The 19,731-nt window shown below is 35.5% G+C and overlaps 1 protein-coding gene across 6 annotated transcripts in view; it reads left to right on the top strand.

The window, feature by feature from the left end:
• The window catches only part of LOC127974456 (nuclear receptor ROR-alpha B), a 51,432-nt gene extending 31,933 nt beyond the window's left edge, over nt 1-19,499 (top strand). For 3 of the 6 annotated variants that reach the window (XM_052577703.1, XM_052577701.1, XM_052577705.1), the window contains 11 exons: nt 10,008-10,093; nt 10,189-10,330; nt 10,420-10,755; nt 10,836-10,955; nt 11,096-11,233; nt 11,399-11,520; nt 11,880-12,012; nt 12,163-12,270; nt 17,787-17,897; nt 17,985-18,097; nt 18,193-19,499. In XM_052577703.1, the coding sequence (XP_052433663.1) occupies nt 10,008-10,093; nt 10,189-10,330; nt 10,420-10,755; nt 10,836-10,955; nt 11,096-11,233; nt 11,399-11,520; nt 11,880-12,012; nt 12,163-12,270; nt 17,787-17,897; nt 17,985-18,097; nt 18,193-18,357 (1,574 nt within the window). In that variant the 3' untranslated portion in view covers nt 18,358-19,499. The remainder of the gene's footprint in view (nt 1-10,007; nt 10,094-10,188; nt 10,331-10,419; nt 10,756-10,835; nt 10,956-11,095; nt 11,234-11,398; nt 11,521-11,879; nt 12,013-12,162; nt 12,271-17,786; nt 17,898-17,984; nt 18,098-18,192) is intronic. The other 3 variants (XM_052577702.1, XM_052577706.1, XM_052577707.1) reach the window with 3 other exon arrangements.
• Nucleotides 19,500-19,731: the final 232 nt, after the last annotated feature.

Raw genomic sequence — 19,731 nt, 5'->3', positions numbered from 1 at the left:
AATCTAGGCTATGCCATGCCGTTTTCAAAGCACAGCGCAAAACTGTGACATTCATTCACTGACGCTCTTTAATCAGCAGCGCTAAATCCGTAAACGATTATACTTACTTGCCAGCAACCTGCCAAAATAAAAGCCTGCTGATTTTAAGTTTGAATATGATGAAAATGTTTTTATTTATTCATTTTAAGACGCTTTTATCCAAAGCGACTTAAAATTTGGGAATACATAAGGCGGTTGTTCTTAAAGAGGCAAACAAAGAAAGTATAGTAAATATTAGCATTTTATTTTTAAGTTTACTATAAAATAAATGTATTTGTATTTAATACTAGGACTGCCTTTTATTTGTTATAATATTATCACACACTATTATTTAGTTTATTTACTATTGTTTTATAAAAAAAATAAGTGCAATAATATTATAACTATTATTAATTCATTTTTTATAGTTATATTTAATGGGTCACACTATATGCAGTGTGAGGACCAAACCAAATCTCCAGGTTTTCATATGAGAACCAGGCTGAAAAAATTATGTGCACCCATATATATATATATATATATATATATATATATATATATATATATATATATATATATATATATATAAAATTGAGTATGTCACAGAGATTCCCAACTTTCATAAACATTAAAATAAAAAATCCTAAATAGTAGGAGGACATGCACCATTTGCTGTTGCATTTTCAGACCTATATACTGAAGTTGTGGTATAGTTTTATGTAGTTTTTCTCTATCAGTGATACATCAGAGATAATCATTTACGACATATCTCAGCTTGCATCTTACTTACAGTCAAACAGCAATATATATAGGTGAGATAGTATCTTCATTTCTGGAAACCTGTACGATCTGAGAGATATGCATTTAGTCTCTCAAAGTTATTGTGCAAATTTAAGTACAATTCGAAAGGAAACTTTACTTTGTTCAGTTTTAGCTCAAATAATGCAGCTTAGAAATCTGTTTTAGTCCGTTTTTATCCGTTGTGAACATTTGGCTTCATTTTGGAGAAATATTTTGACGGATACGTCAATGTTTCAATGTGATTTCAAGCTGTGGTAAGTACTTCTGGATTAATGACTGCTAATGATCTGTCATTTGTGGTCATTCTAATTTTATTTCACATTAGCAAATATTACATGCAGTATTAATCTAATGTATAAAAAACAACAACAAAATGTTTTATTTTTAGCGGCCTGATATTGTCTATTTTGTTAGATTGAGAGTCCTCTGTAATAATTATTATTTTTCTTTTTCTTTTTTGATATAGTTTTCATCAATTTGAGCAGAGGAGATTAGAAAAAAGAAGGCTTTTTTTAGTCAGTGTTAGTGTGTGGTTAAGGTGAACAGATAGCAGAGAAGAGAAGAAGAGAACTGTTCTCTTTATCAGCATGTGGTTTCAGAGAGATATAATGAGAATGAGAAGTTTTTTGTTTCTATACAGATATTTCTCTATTTGGAGTTGAGGTGTGCAAGGGAACATGTTGGTATCAGTGTGTTTTAAACTGAAGCAGATAGAAAACACAAGCAAGGAACCCAGGAAGAGATTGGTTTTTTGATTACAGGCCTTGTGTTTGAGAGAGGTCTCTTAGTGAAGGAATCCCTCATGAAGATGTTAAAAGTGTTGAGTAGCATGTGAATGTGGAAGTGTGAGTGCGCCAGTTAGGTTTAGATAGTATACTCAAACTAAAAAAAAATATGTAAAAAACACAAAAGATATGAGTCATTTTCTGTCAGAACATTATGGACATTTTATTTAACCCTAAAACATCTCATGATGCAATTTCAAACTAATATATTGGATGCTTTTTTCTGACTTTTCCTAAAGTGAAAGAAAGGAATGAAAAAAGGCTGATAATGAGCAAGGAGATAAAAGTTGCCTATCGTTTCAATATGCAGTAACAGGAAATTGTACTTGTTTGTTCATTTTCAGCAACAGATTTTCTTAATACATTTAATTTTGTGAAATATTATTGAAAAAATTATTGTTATTTTTAATGAGTTTATATTTTAATATACCTTAAAAGATAATTTATTCCTGTAAACTAAGCTGCATTTTTATCAGCCATTACTCCAGTCTTCAGTGTCACATGATCTTTCAGAAATCATTCTAATATGATGATGTTTTTTCTTTCTTTCTTTCTTTCTTTCTTTTTTTTAGTAATGCATGCTTTTATTCAGCAAGGGTGTGCTAAGTGTATAAAAAGTAATGACTTACATTGTAAGAAAATATTTATGTTTTAAATAAATACTGTTCTTTTAAACTATTTATTCATCAAATAACCTTGAAAAAAAGTATCACAACTTATAAAACAATATTAAGAAGCAAAAGTGTATCCATTCATGCTAATAAATACAGTAAGCGTATCAGACTGATTTCTGAAGAATCATGTGACACTGAAGACTGGAGTTATGGCTGATGAAAATTCAGCTTTGCATCACAGAAATAAATTATATTTTAAAGTATATTAAAACCGAAAACAAATATTAGAAATTTTAATAATTTTTTGTGTGTATTTTTAATCAAATAAATATGGCCTTGATCAAAAAAGGAAAAAAACATTACAAATCTTACTGATCCCAAACTTTTGAACAACAGTGTTTGTGTGTGTGTGTATACATGTATTAAAACCTTAACTAAATTTAAAAGGAAAACAATAAAAGCTCATTCTAAAAGCTATAATAACACTAAAAATAAAACTGTTTGTAAGTCTATATATTATTTCAGACATGTTAGCTGTTTTTAGAGCTCATAAGTGACTTAAATGGATTATTGGAATGTTTTTGGAACCAAATATTGTCTTTCAGCTCAGGTCAGACAATAGTGAAAAAATCGATGTACACTCATTTCTGCGGTGTAATGCTGTCGTTTACCTGGCTCCAGAGTTATTAATCATATGGCATTTAGGTTATTGACTGGCTCAAAAATCTGGCTGCAGAATTCAGCGCCCAACATGGTACTTTTTAAATTGCATCTGCAAATGTCACATGCAATAGATAGGATGTCAACCCACATTCACACCTTTCCTCCAGACACACACACTCCTGACATGAGACCCGCCCTCTTGCAAAAACTGTTGCAGTGTGTTTCCTTTTGTGCCCTGAATCAAGACATACCTTGACCCACTGACATAAACACACTGACACAGAAACATGCACACACACAAACGATGCTTAATTTATAGATATGATAGATAGATATTGGATTAATACATTTGGATGTATATATCCCTATAAAGTCTATACATTTAGCTCTCTTAATAATCAACATGATAAAAACTTTGCTCAAAAGGTTTTTGTACACATTACTACATGCCTTCTGTGGTCTGGTGGATGTTGAGTTTATTCTCTTTTATAAAGCAAACTGCTATAAGAATAGCTTTTATATTGTTAGTAATATTTCATGATGAACCCTTACTGGGCTGTAGAAACTTAGATATTTGTATCCATACATGTTGAAATGTATCAGGTATGATTTTATACATTACAAACGGAAACACATTATTTTTAAATGTATCTATTTTAAGATCTTTTTAAAAGGTTCAATTAACTGATTTTTAATTGATTCTGGCTGTAATTTCATATGCTAGACTTTACAAGGTTAATTAAATCACTTATAATAACTGAAAATTATCTTGCATGATATTTTGCATTCGATTTTAGGCAAGATATATGATATGTTTAGATTTCTTTTGATGTAGTTTTTTTATAAGTGCTGTATCAGATTAATATTTCCACTGAATATCTTTTGGGAGAATGTGGGATTGGGAGAAGAGAGGATGAGAAAGAAAGGGGCGGTGTGAAGAGGGGGATGGACATTCCTGGCAGTAAAAACACAGATGAAAGAGCGTATTACTGGCAGTCGTTTCCTTTGTGAGCGAGATAGAGAGAGGGAAAGAAAGAGCAAGACAATGCATGAAAGAGGGAAAGTCAGAGCGAAAGAGAATTAAACCACTTAAAAAGACTCTGAGGTTGACACCTTCACGTCCACCTCCTCACACTCAATATTCCCCCTGTCTCAGTCAGTCACAGTAAATCTCCCTGTTGTCTTGTGATGTGTTATTTGATTTTGTTGTTTTTGTGAGAAAAAATGCCCTTCTTTGATTCACCCACTTTAAGGGCTTTGATAGACTGGGGGGGAAAACTCATCAAAAGAAGCTTGAATTTCTGACATGAAAAGGTCAGGCTGACATGACACATACAGATTCCACTTTACCTCAGATCACCTTTTTTTCAAATTTTTTAGATAAATGACATGGCCGAGAGTTAAGCAGCATTTCACATGGGTGGTTTTGAAGGGCATCGCAATTTTATTTTATTATTTTATTTTTGCCCACCAGCCAATTTTATCAGACATTTTTATTATTCATTTACTAATTTGACAAATATATTAAAGAAAATAAAGTTATTAAAGCATATTTGACATCTTAGGCGAAATCCCTATTGGCACTCATATATATGTGCCGGTATCAAATTTTACTCTTGCGATTAATTGCTCATGCTTTTATCATGGTAAACGGTATTACCAAGGTATTGACATTTAGTTTTAAAAAGTGCTCAAAATATAGTATAATATAGTAGGTTAAATAACTTTTTTTGGAATAAAAAAAATAACTGAACATTTAAATAAAATAAAGCAATTCAGAAATATATATAAACTTAAAAGTTTTGCACATATTAAAGTGCTAAATAATTATAAAGACCAATAGGTAAGATGAACATCATAGCAAATACACAAATCTGAATGGCTATTTAAAATTATTAAATATGTTTTAGAAAGTAGTGCAGCTGGTTTATATATGGGGTTTCCAGGGTAAGGACTGCATTCTCTGCAGTTTAGCGCCATCTGCTGTCAGAGAGTGAATGCTTTCAATCAACGTGTCCCCCATGTGTTTCTCCATGTGCTTCTCTTACGTGCTTGTTTACATCACAGCACACATGCGTCTTACAAACAACATACAGCAGTGTTGTGCATTTTGACCAGTTGACTGGAATAGTTTTTTTAAAATGCATTTCAAATTCTGAATAATTTGTAATATATAATTATTTGTGGTATTTATAAGTGCCCACGATAACAATATCGTGCATATTCATTACCGTTAATATATCACATTACCTAATACCGGCACATGTTTAATATATATATATATATATATATATATATATATATATATATATTGTGCACAACATTTTTTTTAGCCTGAATGCACTTTGAGTCGCTTTGGATAAAAGCATCTGATAAATGCGTAAATGTAAAATGATGCTTTTTTTCCCATTAAGTGCTGTTAGAAATGATTTCATTGATTCAGTATTTCAACACCTTCGTAAGGATGCATTAAACTCAACAAAGTGGTTTAATAAAAGGTCTACTGAACTTCTGAATTAACAAATTTTACTATACCAATTTTTTTATTGGCTGTTAAAGTTTATATGGGAATATTACATGATACACTGATCCTTTAAAGGGGGGGGTGAAATGCTCGTTTTCACTCAATATCCTGTTAATCTTGAGTACCTATAGAGTAGTACTGCATCCTTCATAACTCCAAAAAGTCTTTATTTTTATTATATTTATAAGAGAAAGATAGTCTGTACCGATTTTTCCCGGAAAAACACGAGCGCCTAGAGGCGTGACGTGTGGGCGGAGCTAAAGAATCACGAGCGCCAGTAGGCTTTTGTGTTGAGAACGTTTTGAAGCTGTGACACAGATCCAGAGGCTGAAATTTAACAAGAGCAGCATCAGCAAAGGCGGTATGCTACGTGGTATGTACTGAAACTGTATATATTTGCTAAACGGTTTTGGAAAATGACAAAGTTCCACTTTATGTCGTCTTTTTTTTTTTTTTTTTTAAGCTGTACATGTGGAAAGTGCAGTTTGATGACAACATCGCATGTTGTTTACTTGATGTGCTTACACGCTGATAGCTAAGTTAACAACACAGAGATATTTGAAGCAATTTTACTCACTGCATGTGGTTCCAACACATAATCGTGACCCTTTTTCGTTGGGACTGCATTATCCTTAAGAAATAAACGATGTGCAATCCGAAATGCAGGGAACAAACACAAACACTTGCACAACTCCGTTGATGCTCTGTAAAAATAAACTCCATCCACTGGTCCCTTAATGCTGTTTCTCTTTTGGTAATCTGTGCAGGGTTGTCTTGCCCTGGCAACCAAAAACACACTTCTTTTGTGACTTTTCGCGACGCTCTCGCTCTGATCAGGCTGTGCACAGCCTCTCTCTGCTCTGCTATACGGGCGTGCGCGCTCTTCCGCTCTCAGTGCCCTGCTATACTGGAGCACGCGCTCTTCCGGCAGAAGAGCGCGCACTTAGGACCCATATAAGGAAATTCCGCTCCATCTAACGTCACACAGAGCCATACTCGAAAAAAACTTTCCGAAACTTGTGACAAACCGGTAGAGGTTTTTTTTGGAACAAAAATACTCCTTCAAACGTACAACTTAATTTTTGAAACTTTGTCCATGTTTAGCATGGGAATCAAACTCTTTAACAGTGTATAAAACTCAGTATGCATGAAATAGCATTTCACCCCCCCTTTAACAATGCATTGACGCAGAAACGCACACCTTTTAGGGAAATCTTGCAAGATGATTTATCAACTGCCACAAATACTGCCTAAACAAAATACTGATTTTGTGCACTTTATTTACTATACCAATATTTTAAATGTGAACCTAGCTTTTATTGCATGGCAAAAAAAAAAAAAAAATGTTTTGCCAAAGCACTGACAGAGCCCATTGATCTAATGGAGTTGATACAAATGCAAATGCAAACTTTGCACACAACAATCAGGCAGCAATTGATAGCACTCTGATCCAACGGCATACAGGCATCGTCAGTTTGACAGTACTCTAGCCCAATAATGTTGGGGGATCCAGTTGCGGCGGCAGTCATATATTTTAGGTTGACCATGCCACTCTTTATCACAATCCTGCTAAAATGTAGCAATGTAGTGCCAGTATGAGCCTAGGCGACCACCTACTGTAGCTCGCCTATGTCTAGAAACGGCACTGCTATGCAGTATTTAAACCACACAATGCTCAAAACACACAGTGAACCACACTGAATTCACACAAGATAAAATTGTTTATGTTTTCTGAAACTGCTGACACAAAGATTGTGCACATGAACAGCAGAGCACCACAGAACAGCCAAACAAACTCTGAATCTGACCTGCATGGTTATGATCCTTTCATATATTCAATATATTAATGAAAAAATGTGTTGACGCTTCTAGACAATGGAATACCTTTTCTACAAATGTTAGTTGAGATGTTTTGCAAAAGCTCTCACTATTGCACAAAATCCACTCACAGCATTACATTAAGCTAGGATTAAATATGACCCTTGACTAACAATTTAAAATGTGTAATCGAATTAGTTCAGCTCTCAATTAAAACCTTATTACATCATTTTATGATTGCATTTCATTGTATTTTGTAATAAGCCTCAGTGGAATGCATCTTTAAACTTATGAACTTTAACCTTGCATCATTCTCTCATTCACTTCCTTCTCTATGTTTACTCCCAACTGTATGTGTTCATAGTGTGTGTGTGTGTGTGTGTGTGTGTGTGTGTGCGCACTTGAGGGAGGGGACTCATGTTCCTTGGTAATGGACGATGTGACCACATCACTTAGCCACGCACACATTGCGGGATTCCAAGAAATAAGTAGGTTAGACTTACTGTCATTTTGACTGAAAACACACACACACACACACACACACTAATGTACAGAACACATACATTTCAAATGAGGTACCTGCAAACATGACAGAAATGCAACAAAACCTCTCATTATTTTAAGTGATAGGACTCCAGACCAGAACATAGAGTACAAGTGAACATGCAACACAAATTCACCCAATCTTTTTTTCAAAATGAATACTATTGATCTTATTATTAAAAATTCATCAATGCATAATTTTTTATATCATCTGGAACATATGCTGATATTTGCTGGGCTTGTCCAATATTCTTTTCATTCATATTTTTTAAAAACCATCCCTTTCTTACAATTAATCAGAAGCTTGAATTCAGATCCGCCTCCATCCATTCAGCAATGTGGAAGGAAGTCCCCATTCTACAGTGTTTTCTTTTTGATAATCTGTTTCACTCTGGTAATACAGAAGAAACGGACACTATTTCTGTTACATCGCAGTTTTAAACACTAAAGTATTTTAAGACCTGTCCCTTTGCATATGGTTTCTGATATTATTGTTAAATACACTGTAATTTCACTTTTAATGCTATGAATTTCTGTGTCTGCATGTGTGTTTGCTACATTTTCAGACCAAATCTCCCCAGTATAAAACCTGGAATCAGCTACATTTCAGGGACCGGAGAAAACACAACAGTCATTGCAAAGAAAAACACTTACTAGATGAAGTTTTGGGGAGAAAGAAAATATCATTAACCTAGTATACAAATAGACATCAAGTTCCTAACATGACAAAAATATGCGTATATCCCTAGTGAAAAATAATTATATTTAAAATACATAAAAAAAATTTTTTTAACTATTCTACAAATACATTTACATAATCAAAACACCCTGCAATTATACTATTTGTATACTAAACTGGGATGCTTAAAGTGCTAAATTGCTAATTGGAATAACACATTTTGTGCTTAATGCACTTTAATTGTGTCCAACTAAAGATGAACTGTATTTATATATTGTGCTGACGTGGAACTATTGCAGGCATACTTTAAATATCTTGCATTTAAAAAATTATTCAAAGATCATATCCTCATCAATAGTGACATTAAAACATATTTTAGGCTTAATATTAGGAAATGTGCATTGTGCACAAATAGTACTCCAAATAAAGTTGAATTTTAATTTAATGTCAGTAATTCCCAAGCAGTATCTTTGTTAATAGATTCGAACTATACCATACGTATTTTAAATATATTACCTTTTTTACACTTCATTCATACCTCTCTCTTTCCTTTCATTCCTCCTCCCCCTTCCCTTCTCTCCCTCTGTTCATTAGATTAGGATTTCTTAATGTGGCTTTCAGGGATTATTTAGTCTGTTACAAAACCAGTGTGTGTTTGAGTCTTAGCAGCTTTGTGAGTTTATACTTCTGTGTATTTGCACTTGTACACTTGTATAATGTAGGTGTGTATTTAACAGCAAACACACTTAAGGATATACTACAAAAAGAACCAGCCATCCAGTATTTCATTTCTTCATATTAATTAGTCTACTCATCCATCACAAGATACTGTACCTATTTTAACATCTTAAAGCATCAACATACATTTTTAACCACTTAAGATTTGGGTGTGTCTGTGCTTTTTTTTAAATCTCATTATTAATGCATGGTTTAGTTAATTTTAGGTTAAGTAAAAATGTATAATCACTATAATCTATAACTGTATTGTGAGATATGATTATAGATTCAATTCTTTCATTTTAATATATTTTCTAAGCATCTATTACTCCAGTCTTCAGTGGCACGTGATCCTTCAGAAATCGTTCTAATATGTTGATCTTGTGCTCAAGAAACATTTCTTGTTTATTATCAATAAATGTATGTTAAAGCAGTTTTTTTCAGCATTCTTGAACAAATAAATAAATGAATAGTTCAACATAGCATTTTTTGAAATAGAAATACTTTGCAACATTATAAATATCTTCAAACTGTCACTTTTGATCAATTAAATGCATTCTTGCTGCAAGAAAGTATTCATCGATAAAATATAAAATTACATTTTCATTAAAAATACCAACTATAATGTAGTAGGCTATATGTAATGACAACTGTTTGATCTGGGCTATGCTGCCCTCTGCTGGCTAGAATTATAATCTGATTAATAGCATTTGGAATTATTTTAATCGCCTGTGACAGCTCAACACATTTATGTTAAAACACACGGTCAAGGCTTTAATGCTTATATAACTGCCTCATTCATTCATTCAGTGTTTGTGTTGTTATTGTTCTGTTTGTGTCTATAGCTCAGATTGAGGTGATCCCATGTAAGATCTGTGGAGACAAGTCATCCGGGGTTCATTATGGAGTTATCACTTGTGAGGGCTGCAAGGTAAGAAAAAGAAATGTCAAATATTCATAATTTTGCTTTTTTAGTACACTCCCCAGTTCTACACCCCACCGACCCACCGCTTTCTGCCTCTACAGGGCTTCTTCCGCAGAAGTCAGTCCTCCAGTGTGCAGTACTCCTGCTCCAGACAGAGCAACTGTCCTATTGACCGCGCCAGCCGCAACCGCTGCCAGAGCTGCCGTCTCAAAAAATGTGTCGCTCAGGGAATGAGCCGTGATGGTAAGAAATGATGGATAGAAGAATGCTTGAATGGATGATATAGAATGATTAATTCCACCTTTTTCGTGACGTTTTCTCATCTCCCTCAGCGGTGAAGTTTGGCCGGATGTCTAAGCGCCAGAGAGACTCTCTGTTTGCAGAAGTTGAGAGACACCGGCAGCAGCAGCGTCTTCAGGCCAACTCAGTCCATGAGCCCCAGCCTCTTCCAGCCTACCGATCCAGCAAAGAGCCCAGAGAACAGTCATCACATCTCATCCCACCTCTTCCTCCAGCTTACCCTTACTCTGTAGAGCCTGAACTGCAAGGCTGCCCTCCAGAGATGCATCCATACCTGGATTGTCGCATAGGCGAGGCCCAGGCTCAGAGTCTGGCCTACAGGGGCTCCCACAGGAGAGGTGACAGCAACAGCTTGTCAGCTGGGAGAGGTGAGAAATTCTCCACTGTAGCAAGTACTTTTCATCTCAAATGATATTGTGGTGTATAGTTTTCTCTTCCTCTCTTTCAGGATATGACTCCACAAGGTCTACACCGGAGGCTATTCTGAACATGAGCGGTAGTGAAATGGGCATTCGTCCTTTTGACCCTGAGAGCTCGTTCTTTTCTTACCCCGCATCTCTACACATAGGTGAGAACCACAAGATTCGTGAGAGCTGTGTGGTGTTCTAAAGTGGTTTAGAACAATAGTTCACCCCAAAATCTAAATTCTGTCATTAATTACTCACCCTCATGTTGTTCCAAACCCGTAAGACCTTTGTTCACCTTTAGGACACAAATTAAAATATTTCGATGCCTTCCGAGAGCTCTCTGAGCCTCCCATAGACAGCAAGGATCCTTACATGATCAAGATTCAGAATTGTGTCCTGAAGATGAGTGAAGGTCTTACAGTTTTGGAACGACATGAGGGTGAGTAATTAATGACAGAATTTTTACTTTTGGTTGAACTATCCCTTTAACAGTGTTATCGTGTGCTCACATTTCGATAAAGTGATCACACCTTTAGGAGTTGTACTAAGTGGTGTTGTACTGTTTAGCTTTTGGATTAACATCTTTCTCTGTGTTTGTTGACAGAGGAGCTCTCTGCAAGTATCGTTCGTTCCCACAGAGAGACGACTCAGTATCGACCGGAGGAGCTGCAGGCTCTCAGATGGAAGGTTTTCAGCAGGGAGGAGATCCACGCTTACCAGAGCAAAGTACATGCTCTCTACTCTTATGTCACTAGCACAGCTTTAAGTGATGACAACGTGAAACAGTGTGTCATTAGTCAAACATTTCTCTTTGTGATTGAATTCATTATAAATCTCAATGGACTGATGACGCATTTAATGGTCATCAGCGTCCTCAAATGTTTTTCATATTTTTTTCTCTTTGTTTTAAATGTATGTACTTTATAACACTATTCCTTGTATTATATTATACTTGAATCAAAAAAAAAAACTAGTTAATGCGAATGTAAGAGTGTTTCTACTGCAACTATGATGACTTCTGCCTCTGAGAAACCTGAAAATGTGCTCCGTCTCACTTTCTCCATCTCTTCTTCCTCTCTCTGCAGTCGGTGGATGAGATGTGGCAGCACTGTGCGGTGCGTTTGACCGATGCTGTTCAGTACGTGGTGGAGTTTGCTAAACGTATCCCCGGATTTCGTCAGCTTTGTCAAAATGATCAAATTGCTCTCCTCAAGAGTGGTGAGATATAGCTGTCCGTACAACATACTAGTTAACCAGTTACGGCTGGTAAGGTTTACAAGGTTTATAGCTCCATTCTCATCTCTCTGTCCTGTTTCTATAATTCTGTGTATGTTGCTCTCTCCTCTCTGCCGCCTTCTTTCTTATTAGGGTCCATGGAAGTGGTTCTGGTCCGGATGAGTCGGATGTTTAACACAGAAAACAACACAGTATTCTTTGACGGCAAATTTGCTGGAACAGAACTTTTCAAATCCCTTGGTGAGTTAAAATAATATTTTGATTTACAGCGAATGCCCCCTATGCTTCCAGTGTAAGAGCTTTTTTTTCAACATATTTTTAAAAATCTGAATTTAATCAGATTTGTATAATACCTTGTGAATAATACTAATACGTACAAAGTACTAATAACAAATAATATATTTTAATATATTATACACCTATTGCAAACTGGATAGAATGTTTTTGGGAAATTAAATTCATGTTAATTTTAATTAAGTTGTAGTTACATACATACCTGTAGTTTAAAATTAGGTTACACTTATAACAGATAGGCTTTTCATTGATGTGGGGTTTGTTAGGATCGGACAATATTTGGCTGAGATACAATTTGAAAATCTGGAATCCAAGGGTGCAAAAAAAAATAATATTGAGAAAATCGCCTTTAAAGGGAAAGTTCACTTTCAAATTGAATTTTTATATGTTTTAGTTAACCTCAAAGGCATCCAAGATGTAGGTGTCTTTGTTTCCGTGGTAGTTTCCATTTTGATATTTTTAGGTCAAACCATTCTTTTCTGTGACTCATATAATGGAGGTCTATGGTCACCACCTCAAAGAGCATGCACAGAGAAGTCCAAATTAAACAATTCCCCATCGTAAGTACACATTGATGACCTAAGACACGGAACAAGTGGTTTGTGTGAAAAAAACAAAAAGTATTTATATCATTTTTACCTCTTGTACACATATAAGGATCTCCCGCACACTATCTTAACTTGCAAATTAAAATTTTAATCACACCAGCGTTTCGGTCACACGACCTGATTAAAATTTTAATTTGCAAGTTAAGATAGTGTGCGGGAGTTCCTTATATGTTGATACGACCCTCCTGGTCTTAATTTTCTATGCACCTATCACTTACAGGTGTGCGATGGAGTTCGTTCACTACCTCTTGTACACAACCACGTACAACTGATCTGAGGGCACGCGTGCTTCCTGATGTGACGTGTACGCCTGCTCTGGCTTAGTCTGCGCAAGCGCGGAAAGCGCCGGAAGTGATCTCTCATGCGTGTACGTCACTCATTGTTTACTGTTTACCACACAATACGGCAACAATCTGCACTGTCTGAATTAATTGTTTTATAATGCACCCTATAATCGTTGCAATAATGTTAGAAGTTTATACGTGGCAAACTAAACACAACGTGCAAAACGCTGCGGCTCAACAGTGGAGAAAACTCAGGATCTTCAGTCAGGCAGGTGTGTGATATGATACTGTCAATGTCCTCGTCGTCATCTTGTAGTTGTGGCATTGCTATGTTCCATTTGTTCCATCGTTCTGAGTTCTTGATCTGTGTATTCTGGTTCAAATAAATATGGTTGTGAAAAAAAATCTACGTTGTCTGTTTATATATCGAAATCGTCTTCCATTGCAATTTCTTGTATGTCTAAATATGTTTAGATCTTCACAGTGAAAGGTATCACTTCCAAAATCTCTATGTAAACAATGAGTGATGTACATGCGCGAGATCACTTCCGGTGCTTTCCGAGCTTGCGCAGACTAAGCCAGAGCCCGCGCACACATCACACATCAGGAAGCACGCGCGCCTTCAGATCAGTTGGACGTGGTTGTGTACAAGAGGTAAAAACTATATAAATACTGTTCGTTTTCTCATACAAACCGCTCTTTTCGTGTCTTAGGTCATCAATGTGTACTTACGATGGGGAATTGTTTAATTTGGACTTCTCTGTGCATGCTCTTTGAGGTGGTGACCATAGACCTCCATTATATGAATCACAGACAAGAACGGTTTGACCTAAAAATATCAAAATGGAAACTATTGTGGAAACAAAGACACCAACATCTTGGATCCCCTTGAGGTTAACTAAAACATATAAAAATTTTATTTGACAGTGAACTATCCCTTTAAAGTTGTCCAAGTCCTTAGCAATGCATAGTACTAATAAAATATTATGTTTTGTTATATTTACAGGTGGAAATTTACTAAATATCTTCATGGATATTTACTTTTTTATTTTTATTTTTTGGCATAAAATTTTGAGCCATACAATTTTTTTTTTTTTTATTGCTACAAATATACTCGAGTGACTTATGACAATGGTTAAAGTTAGGATAAGGGTTTGTCTTAGGGTTACTTGCGCCCTCTGGTGGCTGATGTCAATTTAATTTTGATAAATAAGTCACACCTGACTATAAGTCGCAGGACCAGCCAAACTATGAAAAAAGTGTGACTTATAGTCTGGAAAATACGGTAATTATATTGCCTTTGAAATGTGGTTAAAGTGTACTGCTGAATGTACTGCCAAAGAGTCATGGTAAACTAAAATATACTTTAATGTAATTTCTATTGAATATTGTATGACATATATATTTGAAATTTGGAATACATTTGTATAATGATGAAGGCACAATTTAGTATATTTAAAAAGTATTAACTTAAACTATAAAACGGTTTAGTATGTTAGCCACCCATCATAATAAGTGTACTTTTTTTAAAGCACAACAAAAATATTAAAATCTAAAGTTTTAAGGAAAACTTTTACAAAGTGCACTTTTCAAAGGTGCAGTTAAGCATGTTAAGAAACAGTTATTAAAGTGTACTTTAAGTACACTTAAGTTACCTTTTATTCCATTATTATTTTATGCAAGTACACATTCTATACACTCCCTTTTCACAAGGAATGACACAGAGACTTATTCACTTTTATAAACAGACATTTTTTTTCCTTCCAAAAGTTAATGGGAATGTTATTCTATGGAATTACATTTGTTTCAATAATAATGAATGAAACTTAATAAAACTGAACGTAACTTTTTCAGAAACTATCAAAAATATGCCATTACAAAAGAAGAAAAAAACTATGAAAATGAAAAAAATGAACTCAGTAGCACAAATTTAGCAGGCTCTTCTATGCTTCATTCTTTGTAAATGTTTTTCAAAGATTCGTTTTAGCTAATCGTGGATTCTGAAGTAATTGCCACAGATTTCGCTTACATTTAGCAGTTTTTTGTTTGGTGTTTCGACAAAAACCTCTCATGGGGACGGGCTTAACAGTGATCTACTCTGATTGGATAGTAAGCTTTTGATGGACAGGTGCTCTCTGAAGTACAGACGCCACTCAGTGGAGCGCATATTGGAAAGCTCTCGTGATTGTGATTTGTATTACTAAATATGTAAATAATATTTGACCTTCGATCGTCTCAGTCTGTCCTTCAAGGCAGCTTGAAGTAAGCTTGTGTTACTGAATGACAATAATTACCCGCAACAAACTGTAGCACACTGTAACATGAAAAACTTGTATTGATGTTATTGGTTACTTCAGTAACACAAGCTTACTTCAAGCTGCCTTGAAGGACAAGCGGAGGAGGAAGATGACGCCGCTCCGTGTCTCTGTCTCCTGAAAGCTCATCTTTACTGAGACGATCGAAGGTCAAATATTATTTATATATTTAGTAACACAAAACACGACGTATTGCATACAAATCACCGCGAGAGCTTTTTTTTCTCTTTTTATTACCGCAGAGAACAAAACATACAATGTATGAACATACATCACATAATATCCACCACAAAAAAAAAGAATAAAAAGCCAAAATCTAAACAAAATTAAACAAGGAGATCAAAGGCAGAGCAAATCTAATAGTCCTTATAGCTTTCTTATTAGACACTGAGATTACATTCAAATAGTTTTCCATTTCTTTTAGGTAAACAGAGAAGACAGGTTTACAGTTGGGGAATTTGCATTTCTAAATGTGATATTTGTTTAGGAAAATTTTTTAATTAATATCAAAACTGTTCTTTTCATTTGTGGGGTCAGAGTCAATATACCCGAATATAATGTTTTTCATATCTACTGAGAAAGCCTGGCAAAATCTTACACTTGACAAACACACCAATATCATCCCAAAGTTTCTGAGAGTAATGCTCGTTTAAACTCAATATCCTGTTAATCTTGAGTACCAATAGAGTAGTACTGCATCCTTCATAACTCCAAAAAGTCTTTATTTTTATTATATTTATAAGAGAAAGATAGTCTGTACTGATTTTTCCCGGAAAAACACGAGCGCCTAGAGGCGTGACGTGTGGGCGGAGCTAAAGAATCACGAGCGCCAGTAGGCTTTTGCGTTGAGAGCGAAGCTGTGACACAGATCCGCAGATCAGCAAAGGCGGTATGCTATGTGGTATGTACTGAAACTGTATATATTTGCTTAGCGGTTTTCGAAAATGACTAAGTTCCACTTTGTCGTCTTTTTTTTTTTCTTTTTTTTTTAAGATGTACATGTGGAAAGTGCAGTTTGATGACAACATCGCATGTTGTTTACTTGATGTGCTTACACGCTGATAGCTAAGTTAACAACACAGAGATATTTGAAGCAGTTTTACTCACCGCCTGCGGTTCCAACACACGATCGTGACCCTTTTTCGTTGGGACTGCATTATCCTTAAGAAATAAACGATGTGCAAATCCGGCGTCAAACTGGGCCTTGTTTGTAAAACAAGCATCTTCGAAATGCAGGGAACAAACACAAACACTTGCACAACTCCGTTGATGCTCTGTAAAAATAAACTCCATCCACTGGTCCCTTAATGCTGTTTCTCTTTTGGTAATCTGTGCAGGGTTGTCTTGCTCTGGCAACCAAAAACACACTTCTTTTGTGACTTTTCGCGAAGCTCTCGCTCTGATCAGGCTGTGCTCAGCCTCTCAGTGCTCTGCTATACGGGAGCGCGCGCTCTTCCGGCAGAAGTGCCCTTAGGACCCATATAAGGAAATTCCGCTCCATCTAACGTCACACAGAGCCATACTCGAAAAAAACTTTCCGAAACTTGTGACAAACCGGAAGAGGGTTTTTTTGGAACAAAAATACTCCTTCAAACGTACAACTTAATTTTTGAAACTTTGTCCATGTTAAGCATGGGAATCCAACTCTATAACAGTGTAAAAAACTCAGTATGCATGAAATAGCATTTTACCCCCCTTTAAATCTTTGAATACACTTCTTTACAGGGTAGAAACTGTGTATGAGCTTAAAATAATTTTCTTTCACTTAGTGAAAAATATTTTTTTTCCGGTAGAGACCAGATTTAATCACCGGGAGAGCTTTCCAATATGCGCTCCACTGGGTGGCGTCTTTACTTCCCGGTCAGAGAGCACCTGTCCATCAAAAGCTCACTATCCAATCAGAGTAGATCATTGTTAAGCCCGCCCCCACGAGAGGTTTGTGTCAAAACACCAAACGAAAAACTTCGAAACGTGAGGGAAATCTGTGGCAATGAATTTAGAATCCACAATTAGCGAAAACTAATGTTTGAAAAAGATTGACAAAGAATGAAGCATATTTGAAGAGCATGTTAAATTTTTGCTACTGAGTTAATTTTTTTTTTATTTCATAGTGTTTTCTTCTTTTATAATGGCATATTTTTGATAGTTTCTGAAAAAGTTACGTTCAGTTTTATAAAGTTTCGTTCATTATTATTGAAACAAATGTAATTCCATATAATTCAAATGATTTTTGAATGTCTGTGTTTGTTCTCCAGCATGTAGTGATCTGATAGCTGCTGTATTTGAATTTGCTCACAATCTGTGTGTGCTGAGACTGACTGAACAGCAGATGGCCGTGTTCACTGCGCTGGTCCTCCTCAATGCAGGTAAGCACAGCAAAACCACATTACTGCAGAAACTCTGACTTTAAAGTAGAATGGGCTTCATCTCTCAATATTTCTCTCCGTTTTGAGTAGATCGACCGTGTCTGGAGGACAGAGAACGAGTGCAGAGAGCCAGGAGAGATGTGGGGCTTGCCCTCAGTCACATTCTGCACAGAGATAATCAGGAGAGTCTGCAGCATAAGGTAAGAGAGATGGAGGAAAAGGAATGGTGGAGGATTTCAATGCAGGAAGTAAAGAAATATATAAGCTTTAATGTTGTGGTTTTGTATGTTCCTAGCTGTTTCAAAGAGTCCAGGAGCTGGAGTCTCTGTGTGCACTGCACATTGAGAAACTGCGATGGTTCCGGCAGCTTTACCCTCTCACGGTGCATTCCCTCTTCCCTCCGCTATACAAAGAGCTGTTCGGCTCTGACACAGATACACAGACACTGACTACTCATTGAACACACACACACAGGCACATTTCATTTGCAAATGTAGACACCACACACAGTTACATATAGTGTATGCAATCTAGATCTAAATATATAATATACCTGCTGAAGAAATAAAATATATTTTTGTAACTCTCAGAAGGACAGAAAATGATATAAATAGACGAATGCATTTATTTTTTTCAAATTCTTTTTTGTAGGCCAGAAGCAAAATATTACTACAAATGCAGTTTGAGTATTCTTAAATGTTTTTTTTTTTGTTTTTTTTGTCTGCGGATGTATTTGAATGTTTTTGAAGTTGTTGATGATCCTAGCTGGAGTAAAGGAGCATTAGCTCTCATCGTTAGAATGTGATTTCTAAAGCTGATCAGTTTTGAGACCAGCAAACAGCAGATTACAAATGATATTTGCAGATCTCAGAGCTTCATTAACAACATTAGAGTTCCTCCTTCTGACCTCCTGCTTGATTTCTCTGACAGTACAGACAGAGACATGAATGCTTAATGACTTCTGCTACTCATAGCCTATTACATTATTGCATTAATTTAAATATGATCTATTTTGATACCTTGTGTATCAGCTTTTTTGTACTACCCTAGCACTTACAATGCTTATCTTTCATTCATGGATGATGTTTTTGAATTCACCATTCCCTTCAAACAGACCATCTTAAGACATGTCTTTGGATTTTCTCTGTTTATTTAATCATTTGAAGAATTATCAGACAGATTTGACAATATTTATGCTCAAAGGTCTAAAAATGTATTGAATACTTTCATGGAATAAAATATAATGCTCTTATTCAATAGGCTTGTGTAGAAATTTAGATTGACAACAGTTCTATTTTGTCTTAATTGCAGTTTAATTTTTGGAAATCTATAAACAAATGTCCATATGATTATTTGCAGCAGTATGTGTGCTTTATACAGTAAATCTGTATTTATCAGAAGTCTCTGTGCATTTTGTTTTCTGGCGCAGTTTCTGTTCCATGTTGTGTTCTGCGTTAACTTTAACTTATCACTCACACAGTGGATGAAACCCTGCTATTCTTTTGATTCTGTTCTGTTTTGGAGCATAAATACTTGTTTGCTACTGTATGTGATGTGTTGCTTTGCAGAAAAGGCCTAAAATAAACTTCTGAAAAGTATAAAGGCTGGGACTGTATCCAGGAAAAATATAAAGTGTTTTCCCGTTATTTTAATTCTGAGCGAAGACTAAAATCTGTTGTTTCCTGCGTTCTTACTGACTCGTCTGACTCACACAGATGATATACAGCCCCCACTGCTCACTTTCTAATGGTTTTTACATGTTTATAGATCTCATAACAGTGTTATTTGCACCAAAACAATTGTGTTTGAACATTTCTCATAAAAAAAAAGAAAA

This window comes from Carassius gibelio, chromosome B16 (genome assembly GCF_023724105.1).
Source record: "Carassius gibelio isolate Cgi1373 ecotype wild population from Czech Republic chromosome B16, carGib1.2-hapl.c, whole genome shotgun sequence".
NCBI classification, from domain to species: Eukaryota; Metazoa; Chordata; class Actinopteri; order Cypriniformes; family Cyprinidae; genus Carassius; species Carassius gibelio.
Note: the sequence above shows the minus strand (reverse complement) of the source record. Positions and strands in the feature narration are given on the sequence as shown.